This window comes from Canis lupus, chromosome 33 (genome assembly GCF_003254725.2).
Source record: "Canis lupus dingo isolate Sandy chromosome 33, ASM325472v2, whole genome shotgun sequence".
NCBI classification, from domain to species: domain Eukaryota; kingdom Metazoa; phylum Chordata; class Mammalia; order Carnivora; family Canidae; genus Canis; species Canis lupus.
Window position 1 is genome coordinate 13,237,247 of NC_064275.1, and position 12,275 is coordinate 13,249,521.

At 38.9% G+C, this 12,275-nt stretch overlaps 1 protein-coding gene across 13 annotated transcripts in view; it reads left to right on the plus strand.

The window, feature by feature from the left end:
* The window catches only part of BBX (BBX high mobility group box domain containing), a 270,128-nt gene that overhangs the window by 220,895 nt on the left and 36,958 nt on the right, over positions 1–12,275 (plus strand). For all 13 annotated transcript variants that reach the window (XM_025478388.3, XM_025478424.3, XM_025478404.3 and 10 more), the window contains one exon: positions 10,805–11,813. In XM_025478388.3, the coding sequence (XP_025334173.1) occupies positions 10,805–11,813 (1,009 nt within the window). The remainder of the gene's footprint in view (positions 1–10,804; positions 11,814–12,275) is intronic.

Consider the following 12,275-nt stretch of genomic DNA (forward strand, 5'->3'; position numbering starts at 1 on the left):
GAACGTATGCCTCAAAATAGCAGTCTTTGTTTTCTTCTGTTTTTCTGAAATAGTTTTATGTGTTCTTTAAAATAGATTCTAAATTTTAATAGCAGATGGTAAGTTGTATTATCTCACCTAAGATAACGACTTTATTACCTGCTATGTGGTAGGCACTTTTCCTAGTACTTTATATGTACTCATTGAATATTCACACCTGTCTTCCGAGATAGGTACCATCATCATTCCTCTGACACATTAGGAAACCAAAGGGCAGAGAGGTTTTGTGACTTGCCCAAGGTCAAGTGGACAGGAAGTTAGAGCCTCCATAGAAACCGGGCAGTCTGTCTCCACAGCCCGGACTCGTCCACACTGGGCTACTCTGTCACCTTGATTTAGATGAATGTGAAAGACTCTGCAAGTTGCTTGTTATAGGACTTTGCGTATTATAGAAGGCTCTATGGAAGACAGCTTACTCCTACACATATGTGTATGGCTGAATAAGATGACAGATTTTTCAAGACTACTGTCAAAGAAATGGAGCTGATATTTCCTTTTTAAAAAGTGTCTGTACTTTTGAAACTGCCAAGATACATCTTACACCCTTAAATAAGTAAGTGCCTGTTTGTGAATATACTTTGGAAGATATTGTGAGGAAATTATGGTGTACGACTCCTGTCCTCCAAGAACTTATTCTCCAGTTGCAGAGAGATAAGATATAAAAATTTAAGGGTTGAGAAATAAATGTGCAAATGGTTTCACGGGGAACTGTGCAGTGAAATGACAAAGCTCTACTTGAGTGATGAATGATACACAAAGTGAATGTGTGAAGCCCAGAAAGAGAGGAATTAATAATAGCAAAAGTGTTGTGGAAACCGAGCCCAGAGACAGAGCACAAAGTTGGTTCTTGAGGAAGGAGTATTAGAATCCAGGGGTTGAAACTAGCAGCCTTTGGGGCCACATTTAACTTGTAGAGATGTTTTTTTCAGCCCACAATTTGTTGACCTGTATCGCATTTTACATTTGAATTTAGTGGTTAATATTTTAAAAGTAGAGATTTCAAATACATATGTATGTCTGACTTCTCATGAAGATTTGTAGAATCTGGAGACACTGGTCCAGCCTTCTTACATGAGAACAATTGGTCAGAGCCTTTCCCTTCTGAGGCCAGCAGTCACTGCCAGTATCCACTTAACTTTGTGCCTCTACCTCTTTTGTACCTAAGCTCCCGTATACAGTGCAGATTGTGACCTGCATGATTACATGGAGAGATGGGAGAGGTACAGCAGAGGGATAAAGGGATAAAGATGGGTGGATGACACCAACTAAATCAGACAGGCAGGAGTAGGGGCTGTGTGTGTAGGAGATGTATGGAAGGTGGAGTGTGGCCATGGTCAGATTGGGAGACTGTTCAGTGTGAAGCAAGAAAACTTGTGCTTGAAGATAGTGACGATTTGGGGTAAAGGCAAGCAGAAGGCAGACTTCCCTGGCAGCTGTGTATAGAATGGAGTAGAGAACTTCTGAGGACAGCTAGGTGTAAGAAGACAAGAGCCAGGATTGGGAAGGGGTGGGCTGGCAGTGGGAACAGGAGGTAAAGACAGACACCAGGGAGGTTGTGGGGGATGTAGTTGGATCCATGATTGGGTCAATGTGAGAGGCAAAGGGAAAGGGGAGCTGGAGATGACCCCAGCTCTGAACCTGAATGATGGAAGAAGAATGGCAGCCCAGAGCACTGCTTCTGGAAGCCTGGATGTTTGTGAACAAAGAGCCCTATTAGCAGAAAAGACATGAAAGATGCTGAGGGTAGGGACAACTCAAGAAATCCACTACTGAAAGAGTCAGTAAGTAAGGGCAGTTGTCAAGGTAAATCGTCAAGTTTGGAAAGCAGAGGCTCGTGTTCTCAGAGCACAGAAGAAAGAAAGGTAGAAAATAGTCACATAGGATTGCTGCATTTGGTCTGTGGTCAGTATTCTATTTTGCTTTATCTCAATTTATGAAACTAGTAATATATTAAGGTCAGGTTGAAGAACAGGTGCTTGGTCTCTACAGATAGACTTACTCATCGTGTGTAAAAAAAAAAAAAAGTCAAGATTGTAGATATGGTGGTTCCAAGGGAATTGGTAAAGTTGTCTTGAACCCTATTTATTAAAAGAGGATATTGACATTTTCAGAGGCCTGACTCCATGGTTTTTCTTGCATTAAAACTTGGAAAAACCACTTCTAATTAAAACCAAAGACATAGGTAAAGGTGAATTTATTTTCTAGTGTCTGTAAAAATTAGGTCTTAGGGAAAATGTTGGCTCATTTTAAGAAAAGCTGAATTATAATAAAATTACAGAGATTATAGGGATGCCTGGGTGGCTCGGCGGTTGAACGTCTGCCTTTGGCTCAGGATATGATCCTGGGGTCCTGGGATTGAGTCCCATATTGGGCTCCTTGCTGGGAGCCTGCTTCTTCCTCTGTCTGTGTCTCTGCCTCTCTCTGTGTGTCTCTCATGAATAAATAAATAAAATCTGTAAAGAAATTATAGACATTATATACCACATTGAAAAAATTAGGAAATGCCATCCCTCCAGGCACATTAACATTCCCCACCACTGCCAGTTATAGGTGGTGTTTGATCGAAGTGACTTCTTTTCATCTTCTCTCTGTCCTGACATAGTGTTGATGCTCAGTAGTACCCTCCATCCTGTTGGAACCCCCTGATGCCCAGAATCTCAGGGGACAGCTCTTCCCCCGGCCCCTCCCTATACTCCCTATAACTGAATCCTAATACTTACAATCGAGGGGATCTTTTCTTTGAAAGTGGTGTATTTCTTTCTGTAACTTTTTATGCAGAGATATGAGTCATATTTATGAAACTCCTGTCCTAAAACTTACCATCTCATTCCCAAACGCTTCAGCTTATTTTTGGAGGAACTGAAATACAGGAATTCTCCTAGTGACTTCCTTAAACACTTCTAGGGGAAACTTTAGTAAATGGCCTATGGAACAAAGGTCACCCCACCCCATCTGGAGTCTTGAGAAATGGTATAATTTCTGAAGAAATAGTAAAGAGACACACTTAATCCACCTTTTCACCTGGCTATGTTTCTGTAAACCAAATAAAAAACTGCTTAATATGCTTAATATGTTGAGAGATGCTTAGACCACTCACTGTTCTATGACCAGTTATCTTTTATAATAAAGAAAATTAAATTTTCCTAGCGTCATTGCTATTCTTTATTCTCTGAAACCATCAGCCAGTGTATGTTTATGGCAAAAACATTCTGGTTTTATTTAATTATGGGAGAAGCAAACATCTTGGAAAGCACTGCTAAGTGCCATCCTAGGGTTATGTCTACACTGTTTTGGCAGATAATAAGCCAGTACAAAATGACTATAAATGTACCTTGGCTGCAAAACATTTATTTTGTACTAAAAGGCAGAGATTTTGAAATTGAAACTTCTTGATTAGTGTCGGTCGATCTTTTTTCGCACTGCCTTGTTTTTAATCTAGCTGGATCCTTTATAATAGACAATGAAAGACAAAAGATAATTAAGAGTGAAATAATATGGTACATTTTGGAACAACTTATCCATTTCTTTGTACCAGTTAAAGGTCATCTACTTCTGTGCTATTATTCTTATCTAGTACACATGATTAATTATTTTTCACTGGTCATTTCACTAAGTCTTTTATAGCAGAACACATTAAAGAAATGAATCGATACCTTAACATTTGTAGAAAGAAATACATTTTAAAATGTCTTTGATTCAAAGAGATAAAAGCTTGCTTAGCACAGATTTATTATGTCTCTGTAGTCCCCAATAACAAACCCTGAGCCTATGTTGTGATCTTACCTAAACTGAAAATGGTAGTCTCCTTGAACTCAGGAACATAAGAAATAATCCCTCCACTGCACATTTCATCTCACCCCTTCAACGTTCCTATTGAAAGTTTTCTTTGTAATCATTTTTGAGGATAATTTTTTATACATCTGTCCAATATGTGCATCCTGTAGAACCTCAGTTTCAGCGTCCTTGGTTTTCATTTTTCTTTTAGGGGTGAGTTACCATTTCTTCCGACACGTCACTGTCAGGCCATTCTGACTACACAAAACAGTGAGGAACTTCAGTTAGGTGTCAGTTATCAGAAGTAAAGCTAAATTATCGGTGATTAGTTTTCACTGTTGATCTGGGGAACCATAAGTAAGGAAGTGTGAATGCTGGTCCTAATTAGCATTATTCTGGGTTTGTTTGTTTTTGTTTTTTTAATAGATTTGTAAGATAACTCTGATATGAATCAGAATGCATTTTAGAATCCTCAGTTACCTCAGAATTAATGAACCGTTCAATACAAAACAATTATGTGTGGAATGCTTTCTTTTTGAAAGGTACTACGATATCCTTGGAGGAGAATACAAAGGTGAACAGGATCAATTTTGTGCCCCTCTGAGTTATAGTTATAAAAATATATATATAGTGCCTGAGGGAATAGATAATAAATATCAAATATTTATGCCAGGCCTTTGATTTAAAACATTAACATTCTGACTTCTTTGAATACAGCCATGGGAATTCCATCCAGAAGGTGTCCTGCAGACGTATTACGTCCTCACTTTTAAAGAAGGTTATTGTTCAATTTAAAATAACAATAGAAGAATAAATTGTCATTTGCTAAGGCATATTTTGTTTCGAGGCTTGATTAATAACCAACCCTCTATTAAGGGCAACTTGACTAATTAATAACAGACATTAATTCTGTGCTTCCCACAATGTGGTTTTATTCACTTCAGTTCACTCTGATTTATGTTTCTCTGTGTCCACTGTGCTAATCTGTATGCATGTCCATGCATGTGAACAGAATGTAGCTTGTATGCACTTTAATAAGTTTCACAAAGTTAATTGATAGATTCTCTCAAAAGTAGATGAAAGTAGATGTTTGTACCCAGTAGTAGAACTGAGCTTAACTATATGTTTAATGAGAGTAGCTTCTTGAAAGATAACTGATTTAAGATCTCCTGCATCTAATTTTGTTGTATATGTTTTTTTCCCAATTACAGAACCGTTCAACCCTAGAATGGAAAAATTAAAATACTTAGCGTACCAGGGCCATGACGTGCTACTAATGATATCCATAGGACGAGTACTGTTACTGCTATTTGCTAATGTTGATTCTGTATGGCACAAGGCCTCCGAGGGGTGGTTGTCAGAATACATTTATTCCTGTTCTCTACTAGCACTATTTCAAGTGCTATACATGTGCAGCTCATTGAACCTCCTAGTATTCCTAAGAGAAATACTGTTAACATCCATGCTTTATAGATGGGGAAACTAAGGCACAGAAAGCTTTATAGAAAATGAGCATAATCACAGGAAGAGCCAGCCTGCAGTCCCAGACAGTCTGGTTCCAGAATCCCTGCCTTTTGAAATAGCTTCTCAATATAGAATTTGCTCATATCTAAGAGTGATGTGATGGCATCTTCTAAGAGTCACCAAATCCATAGCTATTCCCAAGTTGTTTGTTTTATGTGGAAATATGGACTCTTAACTCCTGGAGACTTTTGAAAATTATTTCTAATAATAAAATGTTTGAAATCATAGAAGAGATTATAAAAACTGGGAATTAAAGTTTCCCCCAAAAAGGTCTTCTTTTTTCAGATGTGCTATTCCAGAGTCTGTTTTGATGGTTCGTATCTCTGGTGGCTGGGTGCCTGTGTCCCCTTGATTTCCAGCTGGGTTCAGCCAGTGGGAGACTCTGGTGGGAAAATATGGAATGAGGGGAAGAGAGGAGCCAGGATGTGGGAAGGGATGGGGATGGCTGGGGGTAAAACAGAGGTAACATCTCTTCCACGTATTCGGTTCTCTCCATTTAGACCGACCATGGTTCCTTCTTCCTCTGGGGATCTTCCCCCCCTTTGTTCCTGCTGTTGCTAATCCCTAGATTGCCTCACCAACCTCCTGTTTGGGCATCATAGTTCTTCGTGTCCTATGTAACCAAACTGTGCCTTGCATTAAATTCCCTCTGCTAGATGTGCTTTAAGTTGTTTTTTGGGTTTTTTTTTAAGATTTTATTTATTCATGAGAGACAGAGAGAGAGGCAGAGACATAGACAAAGGGAGAAGCAGGCTCCTCACGGGGAGCCTAATGTGGGACTCGATCCTGGATGTGGGGATCAAGACCTGAGCCAAAGGCAGACACTGAGCTGCTGAGCCACCCAAGCGTCCCCACTTTAAGTTGTTTCTGTCTGCCTAGTTAGACCCTGACTAATATACAAGCCATTTTCATTTTCCAGTTGGTATCATTATAAAATAGGCTAAGAATGATGTTGGCATACTGTATTGATTCCAGCAAGACTTTTGACACACACGTTTTGTGAAGAAAATGGGGGGAATTTAGACTGGATTATAAAACATTCTTTGATTGCTGAAGCTCATTAATGTTCAAATAAACCTGATGAAAGGCCTCTAGAAATCTGCCAGAAGGCTCTGTCCTTACCCATGTCCTTTTCAACATTATCAAAGATTTGGATGGATGGAAACACAAAAAGCAGCCTTATAAAAATGTGTCCATAACACAGAGATGGAAAGTAATGTAGTTCAGAGGTTGAAAGGACAAACTTTATAAGGAAAAATGGAAAATCTCACATCTATGTACAAGAAATACAGAATAGGAGAGACTAAGTTTCCCAGCATATTATCATATTATATGTGTAAAGAAATCCGGGATTTTTATTGACCACAAACCCAGTACAAGCCAGAAGTTTGACCCTTTCTTTTTTCTTTTTTAATGATTTATTTATTCATTTTAGTGAGAGAGAGCACACGTGCATGTGCATGCAGGGGTTAGTGTGCAGAGGGAGAGAAAGTAAACTATCTTTTGAGCGTGGACCCTGAAATCACAACCTGAGCCAAAACCAAGAGTTGAATACTTATGGGACTCCAGCACACAGGAACCCTGATCTTTTTTTTTTTTTTTTTTTAATGGGAGGGGAGCAATTCTTCATCTTTGGGCCCCATTGGAAGATGAATTATGTCCCTTTCAGCTGGCAAGTTGGCAGTCCCACTTCTCATCTAGAGTAGTACGGAAGGCTAGGAACTTACTCTAAGAAAGATACTAGTAAATTCACATTCCCTGGCCCTCATGAAGCTTTTTATGTAAAGTGTCTACACTTTTGTGTCACGACAACCCAGTGAAGCGTGTATTACCCCATTTCTCAGCCTTTATTTCCCCATATGGATTCAAGTCGAAGTGTGGCCTTAGGCAAGCACTGTGTTACTTGGTCCTGAACTCAGCTTACTTCAATAAAGCCCAGTTCTCGCTTCAGGACACCAGTACTACACATAGATAAGAGAGTCCCAAGTTTTGAAAGGACGAGAAGCTTTTCCATCTGATGAGCAGTTAAGGGAATTGGGATATTATGCCAGGAGAAGAGACTTAGGGGAACATATATCTGTCTTCCAGGATTTAGAAGTCTTTCACATGAAAGAGTGGATTACTTTATGTGACTTTAGGGAACAACTAATACTGACAGAGTAATATTTTCCTCAAAATTTTAAAGATTTCTGAGGTAACTGCCCTCTACTGTGGTCACTGTGTTTGGGCAGAAAGTTGGATGATATTGTTGTAAAATGAATTTCTGCATGAGGGAAGGATGTTAAATTTGGTAACCTAGACTGACATCCAGCTATGAGAGTCTGATTTGTGTTTATTTTCTCTTTTGGTTGGTGAGATTTATGATTTGTAGTTTTTTGACTCAGAGTTATTTGTTTTATTTTTATAGTTTTACTTCCAGCAATATAATTGTTTTTCTTATAATTTAGGATTAACATACTCTATTTGTGGGGGGGGGAAAACTTTTAAGAGCCTGAAACAAGGAAGTAAAGCATGACTAGTGCCTGGTGTAATTACCTCCACAAGAAATATTATGCTATTTCCTAGAATATGTCCCCAGAGTGAATGTCTGCATTTGTTCCATTTCATTCCTAGCTGTAGAATTCTATCAGGGGTGATGAGGAGGATCATTTTGAAATATATTGAAGCAGAGAATGGAGTTTGCAAAGTATTATTAGGTTTGCTCAGATGAACCTATGCAAATACAAACTGTTGGCGTACCACTATAAAAACTAGCGCCCATCTGGGACACAGTTCCTGGGATGACTTATTAAAGGTCACCAGAGTGATATGATAGTGGCTGACAAAACCATAAAATTTACTTTGAGGAGGATGCCTTTCAGGTCTTCTTTCCAGAACTAGCATAGTCTCTGTCCCCAGGTGGGGTGGTTCTTCACGAAGGGCTATGATAATCGAGAAAGGAAAATTAAAATTATTTCAAAATTGACACAAAAACAGCGAGTTATCCAGTGAAAGTAAAACATGCAGGGAAGATTAAATATATCAGTGTTCTAGAATTAAAAGAACATTTTGCTTGGATCTTACCTCTAGTAAGATTTACTAAAGGGAAGTTCTCCGTCTTCATAGCTATTTGCTGAGGCCTAAAAGTTAACTTACAGGATTTCCCAAAAAAGATAGCTCCATCATGAATCGCTAGTACTTCAAGTCTTTCCCGTGAATGATCTGAAGGGCTGAGTGCTCTTTTCATATTCATTTTTTTAAAAAAAACTTACACGATCTGCCTCCTCTCCCCGTTCTCCACTTTCTTCTCAGAGTTACCAATTATAATTCTCACAGAAAGATTTGAGATGTATTGAAAGTAGTAAGGGAAAAAATGTGGTAAAAGAGGATCTGATATTTAATTGAATGTCTCATCTGTTTAAAAAACGAGTTTTATAGACGCTAACATTGCTGATCATTTGACGTTTGATAAACTGGTGATTTTTTTTTTTTTTTAAGTATCAATTTCCTTACTCATGGGCTTGATTTCAGTGCTCAGAAAGCCCAGTACGCTTTTTCATCTAAGTTGCTAATACAAAATAGGTAAAATGAGTAATGGCTAAGAACTCCTGTGCTGCCCTTGGCCTAATAATCATCGTCGTCAGCCTCTTGATGAATCCTCAAAGGCATTGAGGGTAACTTATTGATCTTTGTATTTTTGTTGCTGTTGTTATGTAAATTAACCCATTTATTATAGGCTAGCAGTGTTTCATGTGGTGGAGCTTCTGCTGCTGGACTTTCAGTCCCTTCAGACTGGTAATGGCAGATGTTACTGTGGCGGCAGAAGGGCTGGTGTAGGTCCAGGCATATCAGCTACCAGGTTCATGCAGGAGCCAATCTCCACCTCTCATCTTTTCACCTTGATCTTGCCACAGAAAGAACGAATGCACTGAGCCTGCTGGCTTATTTCAGTTTTCCTTACCATTTTTTGAGGAAGGAAACAATAAAGAGTCCCATATTTACCAATCATTCCAACCTTCTGGGTGCATTTAGCCATGTTGCCACAAACTAAGTCTAAGCCCACATGGTGGTCTGGTGGTCTTTTTATCTTTAGGGTCATGAGCCCAGCACTTAAGAGCCTTGCAGGGAATGTTTATGAATGAAAATCCAGGTACTGAAAATAAATTTTACGGTAAGCTGCAATTTCCCCTTTCAGAAAACAGCTTTAGATAGGAGGTGAGGTGCCTAGGAACTGGACAGGAAGATGGCAAGAGTTTCCTTTAAGGTCCTATGCGTGAAATTTGGGGAGTTTAGAAACATAGCCGAATTGCTGCCAGATGTGTTTTGGTATTCAGAATTTTTCAGATTTTAGGAAAATGATATAGTATATGCATCTTACACTATGCAGCTAATTCCCCCAGGGCATAATGCAAATGCATGAAGATTCTGATAGCAAAAGCATATGAATAGTCCCATTATGTATGATGAATTAAGATGTTAAGCAATTTCACATTAGTTCTGGTCAGAATTTGCAGGCGAGTAAGTTCAGATCAGATCAAGTGTGCCATCAAATGAGTCTGGAAAAAAAAAAAAACACCACCGCTTAGTGTTAAGCACTTTTGTGATCCTCAGGTTATCTGTCAGTATCTGAGGACTGTAACGTCTTTTTCATTAACCAAAAGCTTCTGTAGTTATTTAATGAGTCATGTTCTCATTTCTAATTTCAAGTGGATAGGTAAAAAATGTTGCTGTTTTTCTCATTTCCCCAAGAAAAAAGAAAAGGCAAACGTGTGAACAGTCTGGGGATCCTCATTTAGTCAGTATTGCCATCAGTACATTGTCTCCTGTAGACCTCACAGAATTCTCTAAGACAACTTTTATTTTCATCCTTTTTATTTCACAAAGAAAACAGAAGAGTGAGGGGTAAAATGTCTCATTCTCATTCTAGGCCACAAAGTTAAGCACGTAGCAAAACTAAGACTCAAACTTGGGTCTTCCAGCTCCGGAGCCCATCTTCCTCCTACAAAATTTGTGTTTTCACAGAAAAAGCTTCTGACGAAGCTGGAAAATGAGAATTCGGGTATATGCTTGTCTGAAGTTTAATGAATATGTCATAATGCCTCAAGCTTTTGATTAATTTGAGTCATTTAAATTAGTTTGGCAGAAGTGTACCAATTACTGTAAAGTTTGTCTTGATTGTTTTTTAAGAGGGATAGACTTTATTTTTTTAAAGCGATTTTATTTATTTGAGAGAGACTGTCAGAGAGAGAGAGAACACGAGACGGGGAGGGCCAAAGGGAGAAGCAGACTCCTCACTGAGTGGAGAACCTGATGCAGGGCTCCATCCTAGGACTCCGAGATCATGACTTGAGCCAAAGGTAGACACCTAACGACTAAGCCACCCAGGCACTTCAAGAGGGATAGACTTGATGAAAACTTTAAGCTAATTTCAAGTATAGAATAATAAGGCTCTTTTTGTTATTCTCCCATTTTTGTTTGAACCGTTTAGATGTGTCTGGCATCAGAGGGGGTTAAAATGGAGGACTCAAAGCTAATGAAGGCAAAAGAATCAGATGGTGGAAGAATTAAAGAATTGGAGAAGGGAAAGGAACAAAGAGAAATAAAAATGGAGAAAACAGATGAAGCCAGGTTACAGAAGGCAGCAGAATTTGAAAGACCAGCTAAGGAAAATGTCAGAGATTCTAAGGAACTAAGAAATTTTGAGGAGCTGCGAATGGATGATATAATGGATATAAAAATGGAAGATTCCAAAGAAATTAAGAAGGAAGAACTAGAGGAAGATCAAAAATGTAGTCACTTCCCTGATTTTTCCTATTCTGCCAGTAGCAAGATCATAATAAGTGATGTTCCCAGTAGGAAGGATCACATGTGCCATCCTCATGGAATTATGATCATTGAAGATCCCACAGCATTAAACAAACCAGAGAAGCTAAAAAAGAAAAAGAAGAAAAGCAAAATGGATCGACATGGAAATGATAAATCCACACCCAAGAAGACTTGCAAAAAGAGGCAGTCTTCAGAGTCCGACATTGAGAGTGTCATGTACACCATTGAAGCCGTTGCAAAGGGAGACTGGGGCATTGAGAAACTTGGAGAAACCCCTCGCAAGAAGGTCCGCACATCCTCAAGTGGCAAGGGAAGCATTTTGGATGCCAAGCCACCAAAGAAAAAAGTGAAATCAAGAGAGAAGAAAATGTCCAAGGAGAAATCCTCAGACACCACCAAAGAGTCAAGACCTCCAGATTTCATTAATATTTCTGCCAGCAAGAACATTTCTGGTGAGGTGCCAGAGGGTATAAAAGCAGAACCATTGACGCCCACAGAGGAGGCATTACCACCCAGCCTATCAGGACAGGCCAAGCCTGAGGAAAGTGACTGTCACAGAAAAATAGAGACTTGTGGTTCCCGGAAATCTGAGAGGTCTTGCAAAGGTGCTCTTTATAAAACCCTGGTGTCTGAAGGCATGCTCACCTCTCTGCGAGCTAATGTTGACAGAGGTAAGCAACTTCTACAAATATGAAAAGAATATGAAAACCTAGCAGGTTTTTCCTTTAGACTCATTGTGAAGAACCACCATAAAGAACGAGATGGTATCAAAACAATATTTTACATTTGTACAGTTCTTTATGGTTTGTTATTTTAACTACGTGTTTTCTAGCACCATTGAGGAGATTTTGTATTCTTCTTGTAGGTAGTTCTCAGGATATATGTTCAAAATAAATCAAGCTTTTTTTTTTTTTTTTTTCTTTTCCCTTGATATGGGCTGGCTTCTTGTTTTGAAGGATCAGCATTGCATGTTTGGAGCTCTTAGTCTGGTTTTTAAAACTGATGGAAAGAATTTTCTGAATCATGCAAATATATTCAGCAGAATGTTGACCTATAGGCTCCAAAAGCAAATAACTTATCTAGCCTTCTCCATTAGGTACTCAAAACTAGAATTGAAGTGAAGGGCTCTTTAA